This window comes from Camponotus floridanus, unplaced genomic scaffold (assembly GCF_003227725.1).
Source record: "Camponotus floridanus strain SB8 unplaced genomic scaffold, Cflo_v7.5 scaffold1, whole genome shotgun sequence".
NCBI classification, from domain to species: Eukaryota; Metazoa; Arthropoda; class Insecta; order Hymenoptera; family Formicidae; genus Camponotus; species Camponotus floridanus.
The window spans coordinates 7,694,110-7,712,198 of record NW_020229214.1 but is presented as its reverse complement, the minus strand read 5'-3'; the positions used below and the strand labels follow the sequence as shown (position 1 = coordinate 7,712,198).

At 34.4% G+C, this 18,089-nt stretch overlaps 2 protein-coding genes across 4 annotated transcripts in view; one reads left to right on the top strand and one right to left on the bottom strand.

The window, feature by feature from the left end:
• The window catches only part of LOC105251318 (neutral ceramidase), a 41,594-nt gene that overhangs the window by 10,105 nt on the left and 13,400 nt on the right, over positions 1-18,089 (bottom strand). The gene's annotated exons all lie outside the window — the stretch shown is intronic.
• LOC105251317 (cuticle protein 7) lies at positions 13,298-17,121 on the top strand. Its single transcript, XM_011258018.3, has 3 exons — positions 13,298-13,397; positions 15,315-15,566; positions 16,390-17,121. The coding sequence occupies exons 1-3, from the start codon at positions 13,389-13,391 to the stop codon at positions 16,672-16,674; spliced, it is 546 nt and encodes a 181-aa protein (XP_011256320.1). The 5' UTR covers positions 13,298-13,388; the 3' UTR covers positions 16,675-17,121.

The following is an 18,089-nucleotide window of genomic DNA, read 5'->3' as shown; positions in this document are numbered from 1 at the left end:
ACACCGCATAGATGCATTTGCAAATGTCGCGCATACGGATGTAATCAAGAATACATATAGAACTTAATCGAACGCTATACTTAAATAAAGAATGCATTCAATTAGATGTGGCGCCACATAATTAAGTTAACGAGTCTTTCAGGCGCGCAGAGTTTATGAAAGAAAGTTACTGCCTTCCTCTTTGCATACAGGAAGTATAATTACAATGTTATTTAATTTTAACTGCTACAAGTGTTATTAAATATGTAAATATATATGCAATAATTATATATGTGCAATTTAAAAATTCTTCCTGCTCTTTTTTTTTCTTTTAAAGTAAAGAGTTTATCACACACATGTTTCGATAAGTCATCTATTTACAACAATTCCTTTTTGGATACTATAATTGTCGCGAGCTTATATCGCATTCAAGATTTCTCATAATATATATGAATTTTACTCCAGAATAAATTTATAAATAAAACAAAATAAAGTCGGATATTTAAGCCTGCTGAAACAGCAGTTAAAAATCAAAGTACCTTGAAATAGCTTGCATTCGTGTTCGTTAATGTGGAAATGTGATAGTAACATTGAGAATCTCAAATGTATGCAAAATATCTGCTTATATAGTCACTTTAAATAAATATTTAACTTGTTTAAAGTTAAATATTTATTTAAAGTCAATTATTTAATTTATTTAAAGTCAATTATTTAAATATTTATTTAAAGTCAATTATTTAAGCTTGAAAGAAGCTTCCTTCTTTTGTAGTAGTCCCTTGTAGTAAGTCCCTTGAGGCACTTTCACTTTGCAGAAAAACAAAGTGCTTGAAGCTTAATTCTGTTTATTTTGAATGGCATAAAAATACGTCAAAAACAATTTTTGAATGCATTTTCAGTGATAATTACTATAATTATATAAAACATAGCATGACATTGCTTTTTAATATAGAAAATGTATGTCGGAAGCAGATGTAATAAAAAATGCAACGCATAAAAAATGGCTTCTTTATCTCATGAGAGCCATGACAAATATACTCTCGAAGGAATTAAATTATATAGGGCAAAGAAAATATGTAGCAATATCTGCGAATTTTACGTCTGTTATATTAAATATTTTTTAATATTAAACAAAACAATTATGACAAAATGATTAGAAAGAATATTAGTAATTATAAAGTTATAATGTATGGTGAAGAACGGAGATATTTTAATAATATAACTCTGATATTTTTTCACGGCTCTAATCTTTCTCCCTCAAGCCTTCGAGATTAATCGTCTTATATTGACTCGAGATTAATCACACAAATGTAATACCGATTCGTTTAAATATTTCCGATCGATTTAAGACATCCGTAGCTTTAAACTTTTAATTTAGTTTTCCGTTCGATTAATGCAAACTCCAGACAGCGGCTTAGCGCAATCGTATATGTAAAGTACGTGCTTTCAATACTATCTCGCATTTTTAAATAAACGAGAGAGGTTTTTCAGGGAGCAACTCATAGAACTTTGTTCTTATATTGCCATTATGAAAGGAATCGCGTATATCCAGTAGCCAAGCAATTCACTTTAATCAAGATGACAAAGCAAACGAGAAAGAATGACAATTGTAACGGAAGTAGATAGATTGAAAAATACATATAAAAATACATACTACGTCTTAGGAAACATTATTATTATTCGGAATGACATTACAAATTAATATTCTTCACAACATTTCGTAATATTGATAATATACACGAGACTGATTTTAATTAACTTAATTGAAATTCGATAGTCCTTGTTTATCACATATTAAATTTCCGGTATAATTTTATTGCTCGCTCGTATGATTATCCGCGTTCCTGATTATTTCTCCGACTCGACATATGCATATTAAAAATTCGTTTATAAAGTTTGATTAAAGTAAAGAGATTGATCGTTTGTTTAATATTGAATCGTGAAACATGTAACGTGTAAAATTGCCATTTGAGACCCAATCATCTATTAGGATTCTTAATAAATGATATTCTTAAACGGGCGCTTGTTACGTGATCGCGTTTCCACATATCGTTTGCGAAGATAATCAATATGCCCGTAACAATCAAATGGAGATTTTCGTTTGTACACACGAATTCTATTCCTCAGGAGTTATGTGTACACAAGGCATCTGCGTCAATAGCAAATTTATACGGCACAAAATTAACGAATGTTGGAAAAGAATGTTAAAAAAATTAGACTATATATATATATATATATATATATATATATATATATATATAATTATGAATATATAATAGTGATCAGCAAATTGATAAAATTAAAAGGAAAAATATTTTATTTCGTGGAAAAAGGGATATTATTAATAATTGCTTTATTAATTGAAATTTTGTGAGACTAAAAATTTGATCTTTTAAAATGTCATCATCGGTTCTTGCATATAAAAAAAGATAATTATAAATTAAATATATAACTAAAAAATAATAATATGTGAAGTAGATTCACAGTTTTTTAATTATATATTAATTATAGATAAAATAAATTTTTATTTAAATTTTTATTTAAATTTAATTATAGATAAAATTATAAATAAATTTTTAATAACTTTTAATGAAATACATTTTTTTATGAAATACATTTTTTAAATATAATTAATATAATTAAATAATTTAAATAATATTAATATAAATTTTTAATAACTTTTAATGAAATACATTTTTTTAAACTAAATTTTTTTGTAGATTCTTTAATTAATTTTGAAATGCATAAAAGCCTAAAAAACAAAAACTTCTAGATCTTAATTATAATTCAGTTATGTCTGGCAATAGTCTGAGAATATTTATAGCATTCACAGCTGATTTTAACATCACTTAGTACACATATGCACTTGATCAGCTTGTGTTCTACCAGCTGAATTCCCGCTTTTTTAGAGAATGTGCTGTCGCATAACTTTACTCGCGATTAGTGAAGTAGGTCAACAATAAAAGATTTATCTGAATGTCAACGTAATTTTGATACGCGGAAAATATTATTTAAATCATTCATCTTTTTACTCTTTTTAAAAGTAGTGGCTTCATAAAATATCTTGCACTATCGAACTTTATAGATGAAAATACATGTATTTAAGATTTTAAAGATGATTGCAAAATTATAAACGTACTGCATCCGCAGTATGTGAAATATTTAGTCGCCATAAATTAATTAACTCTCTAATTTTATTATATTGTCAAATTGTGGATCAAACCCGAAATGTGTTTGTTATTAAATGATTGACGATTCGTGCATTGATGATATCCGTCAAATTGCACGTCCAATCATCGCGTTATTACTATGCTTTGCTGCATCCAGTACACTATACGTGATTTCTACTCGATAATTGACATCGTACGGTTGTACGTAGCTAAGCGTTAATAAACGAACAGAATTATTAATTGCTAAATTAATTAATATCGAGCGATGTATAACTCTCGACGATTTACACGTGTGCATATTACACAAGTATTTCTGTAACTAATTAAATTCATCAATATTAAGATGCAAAAGATCTATTAGTTTAATGTTTAGGTTACATTTGCACCATTTTCACATAAATCGATAAACGCGTGAAAAAAAGGACTTACTGATATGAGAAAATTTTTTAGTCTAATAGTAGAAATATTGTATGACTTGTTAGGAATAATAATTTGTAAAATTGTAAAATAATTCGAGTAATTCAAAACATCGTTCACGTTTGCGAACTTTCTCATCAAATATGCAATAACAGCGATGATTTTGTCACGACAGCAGAATTCTTTCTTTCCACGTGTGTCATTAAATTCCGGCGAGTAGGAAACCGCCTGTAATATTCGCGGTAAGATATTTTTCGGCAAAATTTCGTAACGTCGTCGCTGCGAGTGCGGAAATATCTTCCATGCAAATATGACAATTATACAATGCGAATGTATTTTAGCGTAATAACGAGCAATAACTAAAATTTATGAACACTATTTACCTACCTACTGGCGTTTGAAATTTCGCTCCACATCGTTGCGTATTTTAATTAATGTAATTCCATAATATATATATATATATATATATATATATATATATATTTAAATATGATATTGCTTGGATTATGGTATATCCAGTTAAATATATATATATATATATATATATATATATATATATTTAACTGGATATACCCCATAATCCAAGCAATATCATATTGAGCGGAAATAGCGATTAAGCGGAACGAATTGGCGGATCTGTTTACTTTTACGCACGCCTTTTGCATTATAATATACTATATACAAGCAAAATCCACACGCGAAAAAATTTCCTAAAACGTTGCGTCAGTATTCTTGCGAATCTTGGCCGCGATACATTAATTAGCAACGTTGCGTGGACGCGTTTGTAATAAACTGGGAGTAGCTGCGCGTCCGTGTTCGCACGCGGACTATTATCATTTAATTATCATTTTCGTTGGTGGCCGAACGATTCGAAAGCGATTCGAGTTATTGGGAGGCGTCCCGTCATTTTTTTCAAGGGCTGCGTAAAAGTCCCGGTGCAATTTTGGAACAATATGGACGATTGTTTCGAATATAATAATGGAGCCTCGGAAGCGGAGTCGTCCTTGCGTGCGTGTAAAAATCGCGACACACACCGTACATAATTCGCAACGACGTGGCACGCGAGGCGTGGCAGCGCGAGGTGTTGTTCTTGGAAGATCGCGAAACCAGCTGGCAAGGCTCTAAGGAACAGCCTCGTTCGGTCGCACTTTCCCACCCGGTCCCATCATCGAGCGCCGGCTTGCCTTCGACAAACGCGGTAATCGTCAACGACGACTATCATCCGGCCTACCTTGGAAATGATTCTCTCAGCGGGACGAATCGCGTGACGTCGATCTAATCGCGCTCGGGCGCAATTAACCGCTTGCCCATGCATCACCGCCTCGATTGCCGGCTTATTAAGAACTCATTAAGATATAGACTCGAGATTGATTTCGAGATATCGAAATGAGACTCTAGCGATTTGAAATTTTCCGCGAAAATAAATTTATACGTTGCATTATTATTGCTCCTTTTTTCAAGGATTAATGCGTTAACTCGTTTGTAATTTAACTAATCTCATTTTTTATTTGCGTTACAGATTCGAGTAAGAGTCTCCGGAACGACATAAATTGCGTCGTACTCCGATAATCAAATATACAACGTCGATCCTTGATTCTCTTTGACATATGCAGCCAAGACTTTCAGCCGCGGAAGCAGAGTCTGTCTCTGTCGATGTAAGATAAGGTGCATAATGAGGCTGAGATGTTGTGCGATTGCGGAGCCCTGTTTTAAGACGTGGGAACAGGAACGTGTAAACACGTAGATCGTTCGTAGTGACTCGTTCCATTTTTTATCTCTCTCTTTCTCTTTTTCTTTTTCTCTCTCGTCCTCTTCTCTCGAGACAACCTCTTCTCTCTCACCCGCGATGACGATTCTGCCCCTTCTAATCGACCCTTGCACAGGCAGTAATATCAGGGCGTGTAGAGCTGTTCCGGCGTGGGATAAAATTGGCCGCGCCGATTAAAACGGTCGCGGCTATTCGTGAAGAACAATTATCCGACTAATGTGTTCTCGATACGTCCCGCGTTTAATAAACAATGAGGCGAGTACGCGTCTGGGGAATTATAACGACGTATCTATAAATTAGCTTCTTCCAGCCGATTACCCCGACTTTATAAAATTGCCAATCGATATTTTTCTTCATTATTACTTTAAACCCAATCATGTTATCGTGCTTATCGACAATGACCGCATTACGAACGATTCTCTTTAAAGATACCTCAGCTGGCTCGTCGATAAACGAGCCAATCGATTTCGCTGGCTCGATACGCCAGCCGCTCCAGTTTGATTCGCGCGGAATATTAAATAAGGATGCTCGCGTATCAGGAAGAATATCTGATGGAGAAAAAATTTCCAGCTTCCTGACGTTACGACGTTGGTTATTCAATCGGAGAGGTTTCACTCTCGTGTGCCATTGAATGGTAAATTGCGTGTACGCGAAATTCGAATGCAGGAACGCCAGCCATATTTCCCCTCTAGTCGCTTACGCTGCTGAATAACAAGCGTATCCGTCGCGACGCATTTTCTAAACGACCATTCTGGAAAACACTTGTCGGAACACTTTTACCCGCGACAGGACCATCTCGCGCTATTCTCGTATCGTAATACGCGAGGCACTTTATCTTTCCTCGAGACATAGACGCACTGCGTAACCGCCATAAGTATTCCGCTGACAGCATACCATTGAATCGCGACTGACAGAGCCGATCGTCGTTAGAAACCGCTGCTGAATCACTTTGTTATTTAAATAAATGTCTCATTTACATTAGCGCGCCCCACATGTCGCTATGAACTGTTCGACTATCGCGAGAAAATTATATAATGTTTCAATTATATATGTAATTAAGGATGTTTTGTACCTATTTTTAAAATATTGAGAATTTAATGAAAATTGTACAGAATGTCCTTACATATGTTTAGAATCTTCAGTGCAATTTTTAAATCGATTCATTAAAGCGTTTACAAGTTGTAAGGATTTTAATTTGCACCGAATTAACATGTGTTCTTATGGGAAACGTATAACGATGTTGATTCAAATGACAAAAACACATGGAAATAATATTCAGAATTTATTTAAAATTTGCAAAAGTTTAGATACAGAGGAAATATTTGGTCAAATAATATTAAACAAATACTACCTGGTTAAAAAGATATTAAATATAATTCAATGAAGCTAGCCATGTATCTGTCACAAGGCGAAATTCTCTGCCAAAAGTTAATCATTTCAATTAACAAAATTCGGAATATTTCAGTAAAAACGCAATAAATATTACAAAATACATCTCTGCATCGTAGTTAAGATCAAATTGTAATATTCCACATAATTTTTCAAAATACACCAAAAGTGGATATTTGTCAGTATTGATTTTCAGCTACTTTTTGCTGGGATTGTACATACAAAACATCCTTAATGCAAGCTGGACGGACAGAGAAGAGTACGCTTGTATTTTAAATCTCCGATGGGTTGCACAAATTTAATTACCGCGGAGAGAGGATGTAAATTGTTTGCATTTAGTCCTTCGCGACATGTTCCATTCAAGTCGGGACTCCATTCAAGCTATCGTCATTGTCTGCGAATTCCGAAATGCAGCTAAAGCCGCTACGGAAACCGGGATAATTAGCCGATCGGCGTCTTATGTTAGACTTATCATTTTATACTATTAGCGGCTTCCATTGTATCGCGCCTCGTGCTTAACCGCGTGGAAAATCTACCGATGCTCCAATGTCATGCAGCGTTATCGGATGCACGTAAATTATTGCGTTGTTCGTATGTTGGAAGTTGGTTATTGCTCCGTTACATTATAGAATAAATTCATTTACTTCAAGGTGAGGAAACGTCTAATAACTAACATTTAATAACTTTGTGATATAAAAAATGTCGCGTGTATCCTTGAAAGTTTCATATCATTGAAGTATTAAATTAATGCAAAAGTTGTCCGTACATTTTCCCTTGAATTATTTATTAAGTTTCGGAATTAAATTTCTGTCTTTAAAACGCATTCTAGTCAGCTACGAAATTTAATTTACAACTGAACGACCGGAAGGCGCATCTTGAATAACAGGTTTTATTGCGAGCCATTTAGATAACACACAGAGCAGTTTCGCCGGAATTATCGTGTACCGTAAGAAGATTACGAGAAGTTCGGAGGAGAGTGTTAGTAGCTCGAATAATTGCAAGGAATGTCAATAAAATCGCGATGTCAGTGGGTGGATGATGGATCGCTACATACGCGAGAAAAATCCTTGAGTAGCCGGAACAAGAAGGACTCGCTTTGCGAGTCGAAAGCGGTCTCAGCAGATGCCAATAAGTTCGGGGTGTGCCAAGGATACGTCGAGACATTTCTTCCCCACGTTTCGTTGGTGCGCGAGCGCGCACGTTTCTCACACGATTGTATTGAAATGCGCCTCGTAAACAATAAGTTGCGTCACGTATCGCGGGGCCACGCCATGGAATTGACATGACAGGAGGAGAGCAAGTGAAAAGGGGAGATCGAGTTCGAGGGTTCTTTGTATACAGAGTCGCGACAAGTCAAAAGGGATCCTCCGCGTGCAAATTGGCTTCGATAAAACGGGAGGGAGAGATTAACCGGTGTTTGAGTAATAAACTAAACCGAGATATGGGAGTGACTCGTCACTTGACGATTCAACGGGTAGAAACAGATTTTGACCCTTTTGCTTCAGCTGATAAGGTTTAATTAAGACTGATCCAACGTTGCCTGAAATTTAATTTTCATCTATCTCTGTCTTATCTATCTTTTCTTATTTTATCTCTCAAGACAATCCATGTGTTGTATAAAAGAACTTAATGCTTTAACCGACAGGCTCAACCCTGAGCCTAATCTTAAATTTAACGAACTCTGGGACTTAATTTGATAGAAAGTCTCTGTCAATACGACGTTTCTCAATTTTATATTGCGCTATATTTCTCCAAGTTGCCATTATATACATAATAAGGCACATAATAAGGGTGCCATTCACTCCATTACAGTCTACAGTACATTTATTCACGTATCATCGAGTGTATCTGCCGAGCTCTTTGGCATTACGGTCACGAATAAACCTTTCACGACTTCACGGTTATTAGAATCGTAACAGAGACGGTTTGTAGATCTCTTCCAGGTCGTGGAATGGAATGTTAGACTTTACCGATGACAAAATAGACTCACTAAAAAATCTATCTTTCGAAGAGACGAATATTTCCAAGAACATATTTGCTGTCGCAGGACTGTCGCGTGACGAACGTGATTCTATTCTTTTTCCTAAAGAATTGAGAGAGAATTTGAGGGAGATAAATAATCACAATCATGTGTGGCATTTGCCCAAAAATTCCTACGATTGAATATTAACGAGAAAATGGAAATATATTGCTACAATCTTCTATCTATTCATGTAAAAATGACATTTGTCAAATTTCTGTTAGAAAGAAGTGGAGAAAAAAGTAGAGTGAAAAATAAAGATATTACATGATATTTAATATCAAGTTAATTTAATAATATAATATTATGTAATAATTTAATATTATGCATTATGTGTTACAAATTTTGATTAAATATAAAACTAAATATCAAGTTAATTTAATATTATGTAATAATTTAATATTATGCATGTGTTACAAATTTTGATTAAATATAAAGCTAAAAAGGACAACATTTCATGTTTTACAATGTTTCAGTTTTGCTCGTGCACAGTGTCACAAAAAGTTACATTTTCTGCTTTAATAGACGTTTTAAAAATTTTCTTCTGTAGATCTAGTTTCACATTTTATATTTTAATAGAAACTTTAAAAATTTTCTTCTATAAACGTATTTTTTCATTTTTTGTGATATCCTGCCAATTGCAAAAGCAGAAATTGAATTGCATGACTGACAGTGAAAAAAAGAAATAGATAGATTTTACTAATCCTATGTACATATATATATAATATATATTTGCGCAGCTGAACTGAAACCTGAAAAACGCACGTATTCATATAACACCATTTTGGATTTGTTTATTACGGTGAAAATCTTGACATACGTTTGCAAAAATGTAAATATAAATTTTTAACTGATTCGCAAACACGTTTTTTTGCGTAAGAATAAAACTTCACATAAATGAAGATTGAGTAGTCAAATTATTTGCTGAATCTATTGACGCAGTAAATCTATAAAGTTTGAAGATAGTCTTTTTACAAAAAAATTTTTCCACAAGTGCTTCTTGTGAACAGACAAATAATATCTTGAATTACAGAGGCTGAGGAAGGATCATGGCAATATATCTGTTTATCGTTACGACCCTTAGACAAGTCTATCTCTCTTGTTACGTGTCAATGATCATGCCCCATTTTGTCATCTAAATTGGAGTCCACAAAGGACACGATTGCATAATTCACTCACTTGTGATTAACGAGCGGATGCTGGCACATATTACGCGACCAGGGATAAGCGGATTGATCTCATCGAGGTTCCATCGTCGTTTCTTGCATACTAGTTTTTGCTCTTTCGAAATGAATCGGAAATGGAAAATATATTACGACATAAGAGAATAAAATTAAGATTGTGTAGATCGTTAAAGATAATAAATTTTTTGTAAAAAACCACAGATTATATGTAACATATTTCATATATTAATTTATATTTTATGTGAAATTTTCTTTTTTATTTTATCACAAAATTATCTAGGTAGAAAATAATTTTTAGTAAAATATTTCTTGTACGAATTATTTTGACTGTGATTTCATTTATCTCCTCAAGTATCATAGGTACGGAAAGAGCATTAGGTAAACCACTCGGAGAATAAATTATCTGTGAAAATCTACTTCATTGTCGTCATCGTCGTTATCGTCGCTCTCTCGACAGTCGCCCAAGTAGATGACCGAACTTAACTCAGCGTGGCACCAGATTCCCTTATGAAATTCTGTTGCCACAATCGTCCTGTCGAGTAATAAGCGACTGCGTAAGAAACGGGCCCGGTTCATGGAGCCTCTCGAAAGAAAGCGACGATATCTCGACGGTTAACGAAATCATCCGCGGAAGCGGGTAACCTTCAACTATTCGTCCAGCAGACAATGTCATTGGTCAGAACAATAAAAAGAAGAAAAGAGAAGAGAGTTAGAAGAGAGTTAGACGCATCTGTGTCGCGTCTGTACAAAAATCTAAATTTGGAGCGCGATTTCGTGCCTCGGTCGGTGGCGAAAGCGAACATGACAACGATCGGATGATTTAGCTCATAGATTATATACACTGAGAAAAAAAAACCGGTGAAAAGGTAACGAACGGATATTATATCGATCACTTTAATCGAAAAAAAAAGAAACCGATCAGATATCTGATCAGAAAGTTCAAAATTCGGAATTTTCCGATCAGATATCCGATTAAAGTGATGGGTATAATATCCGTTCGTTACCTTTCCATCAGACATTTCTCTCATTTTTCTCAGTGTAGATAGCATTACATAGATCCAACCTGCATGATAAATGCAAGGCAGATCGGGTAACAGAAGACATTTGCGTATGTATCTTACAATCAGTACAATTCGTAATGTTTTCTGTTATTCGACGTGTATGTATTTTAGTAAGTTGATTATAATACATATATATGTATACAATATATTATAATTTTCTTGGATAAATTTATTTTTATAAAAAAAATTTGTTACGAAAATATAAGTTTGCGAAAGCTAAGAAAAGAATAAATGATGAAGTTTTAGGTGATCGATCAGCCCAATTCGTTATCATCGCGAGCGATCATAAAAACGCATTATACACATATATACAATTATTAAAGTAATAAATTTCGATGACGACATATCACATGAAAATAATGGACTCACGCAATCTCAGGAAAACATTGAACAATAGCGTCCGACTTAATATTACGTAAATGTGCGCAACAAAAGAATTCGGACTGAGATCGAAAGGTTTTGTCGCTTATGATCTTGATCCAGATAGGTCGCCCGGTAATCATTCGGGCGGGACCGATCCTTTTTTTTTTAAAGCTAGTTGCGTTCACGGAACGATGGTGATGTGTACCTTACTTTACGTGCAAGAAATAGCATTACTCATTGCGAAAACAAACAGGCTTTGTCGAGAATTGCGTAAGTGAGGAATAGACCAGAAGCTACCACGCCTTTGCCGACCGAAACTTACAAGAATTGGGACATTTCCTTTTTAAGAATGTTATTTCATCAAAAAATAATATTCTAAATTTTTTTCTATATCGCAGTTTTTAAATAAGGAACATCGTATAGAGCAAAATCTATATATAAAAAAATATTTTAAAGCTAATTATTACGTTTCTTATAAGCACGCAGCTATTAATCTTGAATTTCGTAAAAATCTTACAAAAATTGCACAAATTCTGTTAGAATAAACACAAGTGGCAACAAGTTTTTCGTAATCAAAGAATACATCGCTTTTTCTCAGAGTATTCTGTAATACGTATTCCGGTTTTATTTCGGCCAATAGAATTCGGCGTAAATTTCTCTGTATTAATTATGCGTGTGTCGCGGAGAAAAAATGTGTAGGCAATTTCACAAAAAAAGAATGGTATTAATTTGAACAGAGAAGTGAAAGAGAGAGCGTTCGCTTCTATTACGCTAAAAGAGAAAAATATGATGTAATTTATACGCCGAGAAACAATGATGCATAAGAAATTGGATATTCCTTCTGTAACCCTTAAAGTTGTAATTAAATCGAGTAATAAAGGGATATAAAAAGTAAACATGATTAATTTCGCAAATTTAAGACGAAAATTCTAATTCCTTTCGCGAAATTACGAATTTAAATTTTTATTATGCAAACAGTTATGCGGAGCTCACTGGAAAAGTTTAGTTAAATATATTATAAAATTTGGTTTACTTAAAAATTTTCCTTTCATTCCATTAATACCAAAGATACTTTTTACGTCTGTATTTTTTAAATTAGGAAAAAGGATTGAATTTCTCTCTTTTTTTTTTCAAGCCAAACATAGACCTTCGAATATAAATATTTGAATGTAAATTATAATTTTAGCCAATATTATTGAGAGAGAATCTTTTGCTTCGCAAATTATTATTCATGAAATGCACAAGCTTAATATAACGCGGTTAACATAATTAAATGCAAATACATGTTTTCATCAGATTGACGATAAAAGATACCGAATCATTTAACGCTCGCATTCATTCTCAAATTGATTCCCATTCAATTTCACGTTCACTTGACTGTCTTCCGCCGTTTCGGAATTCATTGGAATGAATTATGCCTAAACACACAGCTAACAACGCGAACAAGTCGAGAAATAAGGTTTATCCGCCGGCGATTACCTCTCCTATCCTTTCAACATAATCGCCTCTGACGGTCGAATCAATCTGCTACATCTTTAATGGCTAACCTCAGGATTCGCACGAGTGACGTCCGTGAGCGCGAGGAACAAGTGACTCTATCCCATCCATCCCGTTCAATTCAATAAGCGAGCAGATTCTATCCCTTTGCACAATAGCTATTAATCTTTAGTACTTAGTCTCCCCGTTATATTAACAATAGTTGTTAATCTTTCATACGTTTCGTTGAACCGAATATTAGATGATTGAATCCCTTTCGAGATTTTCGCACAAATGGGCCTTATTAACGCATTTCACCACGTGGAGATCGCGCCGTGTGCGTTTTCTGATACATACAGACAAAAAGATCCGGAGAGGGTACGGTAGACCAACTTGAAGAGTGGTGGATCCGAGGCCGAGAGCTTTTGCCCGGAACGGAACCACCGTGTGAGGTGGGAGATGAATATAAGCCCATCGTCTGGGAATAATGCTATCAGTGACTTCGCGACTCGACGGTCTCGCATATAGTAAAACGTGGTGTAAGCGGAAACGTGGAAACACATCATGCTGAAGGTACAGAGAGAAAAGTTCCACGCGACACGGGGGTGCGGTATGAACGGGTGGATGGTTGAATCTCTGTGTGCGAGTGTGTGTGTGTGTGTGTGCCTCGTTTTTTTCTATCGGCCACGCTCGAGAGCTGCTTTTGACGGCATTTATCATGGATTCCCTTATATCTCTCTCTTTTTTCGCTCGCTGGAATATTCGTAATCTTGCTCCGAATATTATGCGAGAGCTAGATAGACATTTATCTATCTTTTTTCGATTCTTTTGAGCCAAAAGAGTATGAAAGATTATTGCAATTTTTTTGACTAAATTGATGATGTATAAGACATTATAAAATCATCCCCTTAAGCTTTAATTTAAAATATTTAATTAAAAATATTTTTAATTAAAAATTAATTTAGTTAATTAAAAATATTAATTAAAAATAGTAATAGCAGTAGTAATTTATTTGTTCTTCTCAGAGTTACAAACTATATAATACAATAATTAAAAATATGTTTGTTTTAATCAAAAATATTTTTGTTATTATATCAAGATAAAATCAATAATATAGATTTTGATAAAGCTAAATGAGATATTTTTTATTTATACATATTTAATAATTAATTTCACAATTTTTAATTACTTTTTTAATATTATAGTTATATAAAACTAAATGGCTCAAGCAAAATGATTTCCATAATAGTATTTATAATGATCGTATAAGTAAAAGAATTTTCAATTTCAATTTTCACATGAAATTACTTGGTAAGTCATTTTCTTGTTACATTAAATATTGGACACTAAATTATTGTTTCTCTAAAACTTTTATAATTTATTAATTTATTTTAATAATTAATTTTTATATAATTTAAAAATTTTTATAATTTTAGAAATTTTTGTGTGTAATTTGAAGTGTCGTAAAGCATTCTACCTAATCCTCAGAATTTTTTGTAATATTAATATTTTTTCCAATATTAAACTTTTCTTTAACTTTTTATTTAAAAAGAATATTCGCTTATTTAATAAATAATCTATTTGTGCAATTTTAAATGCAACATTTAATTTACTAAGGTCGGTATTCATAGTCCGATCTTACATTTAAGATCATCTTAAGAACTTATTCAACCAATCAAATAGCTACAATGCAACCATTGATTGGTGGAATGAGAGCTTAAGATGATCTTAAATGTAAGACCGGATTATGAATATCGGCCTAAATGTTGCTGATAATGTACATCTTTAAAATAATGTGCTTAAAAAATTTTTGCTATTACATATCTAGTATTCAAATTTTCAGTTTTCTAATCATGTATCAGAATTTCAATCTCTTCTTCGTTTCCTCTCGATTCTTCAGTTTACTTTAAGTGTCGAGAATTCACGCTAGCTTTCTCAGGCATGAATATTCTTGCCGAGGGCGTAATGAACCTTTTATTCGTAATGTATCATTTTCATCGCGATGGAACAAGGAAGTCAGATCCTTAACCACTTCCGCGATGTTGTATTGACTTACGATCTAGGCCTCCTGGCCTCCGGGTAACAAGGTCGGCGTGAAAGTGAAAAGGATGGTCTTTACGTTAACGAGGGCTCCTAATATTCCAAAGACGTAACAAAACATCAAAATCCGGGAAGCGTCGTGTTCCCAGAGACTTTCCCAGAAAAATCAAATCCGATGACAAATCCGACTTCAATCGGGATTTCACATTCGACTGATGAAAATCGCCTATAGTGCACAGAGAGGGATTCAATTGTGTTCGTTACACCCTTATTCCGTGCGTAAGACGCGATCGAAAAATATCGAAAAAGTATTATTGTGAGGAAGGAAAAGAGAAAAAAAAGAAGATTGAGGACACAGACTGTAGGATCCTTGACACAACTTGGCGTAACTTTGTTAACAATGTCGTTTTCTCACAGAAGAAATTTACGATCGCGTATTGCGACTTTCAGACGGTGTCTATCCTCTGCGCCGCGTTGGCGTGCGCTAACGCGGTTGTTCTCAGCGGTTACAACGGCCATGGCCTCTCCTACAGCGATTACAGCGATATCGCCGATGAATACGTAGGATCCACTGCATACAAAGTTCTGCCGACAGTCGCCGTCCCGGTGCACTCGGTGTCCGCTGCGCCCTTGCACGTGGATGCATCCCTGGACCACGAATTGCACGACTATAAACACGTCGAGCAGGAGCATGACTACTACGTGAGTACTTCTCTTTTATGCTTTCACAAGCGCTGCATTGATATTCATACTTTGATACTCGGTTATTGTACGCGCGAAACCATGCAACGATTTTCGTCAAAATCCCACGATGTTTCGTGCATCTTTCAAGAGATTTCTTTGAAAGATTCTTCAAAACTTTCTACAAGTTTTTTTAAGAATGAATTTGATTACAACGGAATTATTGCAACTAGCTTATCTGGATTTTTCAGGAAAAATACCTATGTGTATTTCTCTTGCATAAATTTCCCTTCGACAGCTTTCAACTTGTTAATTAGCGTTTAATATAAATTCTCGCACGCACGGCTTCCTGAAAAGTGTCAAGCTGTTTCTGGTCTCGTGACGTTCGGTATTTTATGAGCGGAAAGATGTGTTTCCAGGCCACCTGGGGCGCGTATGTTAATTTAGATTCCTGTCTCTGAAAAGAGGCGTCTGACGACAGTATTTCCTCGTATCTCATTGTCGAGTCTATTTCCGCGACGCTTATTGTTGTCGCTTTCTCGCCATGTTAATTGTCTGGTAGTGGCACTTGAACGGTAATATTGCGCGACAGCTTTTCTGTTCACACATTACAAAATTCAATTCTATGCATGTTCCGCGACTAGAAAATCAAAATTGTTTGCCATTAGTTCATACAAGCCGTACGACCACATAACAGATCCGAAAATATAAATTCCTAAAAACTTCCCTATTCAAGTAACGCGAGATCAAGGAATTAAGTAGCTAAAGACTTGCGCCAGACAAGACAGAATATTTCTTATCGTAAACTCTCGCTATACATCGCATTGTTGTTGTATTGTTGCAGTCGCATCCGAGATACACGTTCAATTATGGAGTGCACGATCCTCACACCGGTGATGTGAAGACGCAGCACGAGGTGCGAGACGGCGATGTCGTTCATGGCTCGTACAGCGTCAACGAGCCTGACGGAAGTGTGCGTATCGTCGAGTATACGGCGGATGATCACAATGGGTTTAACGCCATCGTGAAGAAGGTGGGACCGGCGATTCACCCGGTGAAGCCGGTGCCGATTGTCAAGTACGTCTCGCCCGCGCACTACAACAGCTACGACTACGAGAAGCATTATTAACGGCTCGGCCACTGTAACGTGTAAATAGCGTCGAATCGGGCGTTTCGCTGAGGAACATTAGCCGATAACCAGTCTGCTAGTCAATGCGACAGCGAACTACGTTCAATTGGGCTACGTTTAATTGGTTGAATATTGTGATTCACGATAGCAAAGAAAAAGAAAAAAAAAATGAACATTTGGGTTCGTCTATTCTTAAATATAAAGATAGTTTCTAAAGGGATCGTCTAGGATTACGTTTCTAATCAACTGCGAGTTCTCTACATAGTTAATAATTGAGATTACACTGAAAAATATCAACCCCTCTGCTGCATTTCATCTTGTCTTGTGTCGAAATAAATGTATCCTGTCTTAATTTTATTACTCGATGCTCTATTTCAAGAGGCGTCTAATTGCTTAACTTAGGCCAACACGAGTAATCCGATTATTTCCATGGATAACAGAAATGTAGTTTTCTACCTATTTATTTTACATTCCACCTGAAATTCGCTCCTTGAAAAGAGAATTATTTGATATTGGAATCGAATTGTAACCTGACTTGCGCCCCTTGAAAAGAGGATTATTTGATATTGGAATCGAATTGTAACCGCGCTTGTCTGAGGTATCGATTTATATTTATGATGACAGCATGATGTAATAACATAAATTTCATCTATCCTCGAAATGCCTTTTTTGCGTTCAATTTAAGGTATATCGTACAACTGAAATATACTACAGATCTGTAGTATATCAAAAGTAATAGCAAGGATGTATAAATTATTGCTACCTTATACGTATGAGAATTTTTACAACTCAAAATATATGTGGCGATCTGAATTTCAAATTTTAAAGTTGCATTTTAAAGTCAAATTTTAAAGTTGTTTGGTTTATTTCACGGAGCTGAAAAGTTTAACGCTAAATTAAAATAAAACAAAAAGAGAAATTAAGTATTCATAGTTAAATATATGCAAAAATTATACAAGCAACATTAATAGATTACAAAACAAATTTTCTTAAAAATACAAAAAGTAGTTATTAAGTTTCCTTTTTGTAACTTTATATGCATAAAATATAATATAAAAAAATTCAAAGAGAAAGGAAAACTTGTATAAAAAATAATAATAATGATAATGATACAATTATGTAAAATTGATTTGTGTTGAAATGAAAATAGATAGACGATGAATTTAGATTCCTCGCATCTTATTTAGCTTTATTTGTATTTATGTAGCAAAAGAATATTATTTTCCGTCACAATCGAGATTATTTCTCGTTGGATATTGAATTTGCAATTAGCTTGCTATTATTCAACTTCTATTCAGTGAAGAGAAACTTGATGATAACTAGGTAATGTGTAATCTTTCAAAGAAATCTTAATGAGATGTAAGCATCTCTGTTTTTCATAACTTTTAAATTATTTACTCAGTAATGTATAAGCA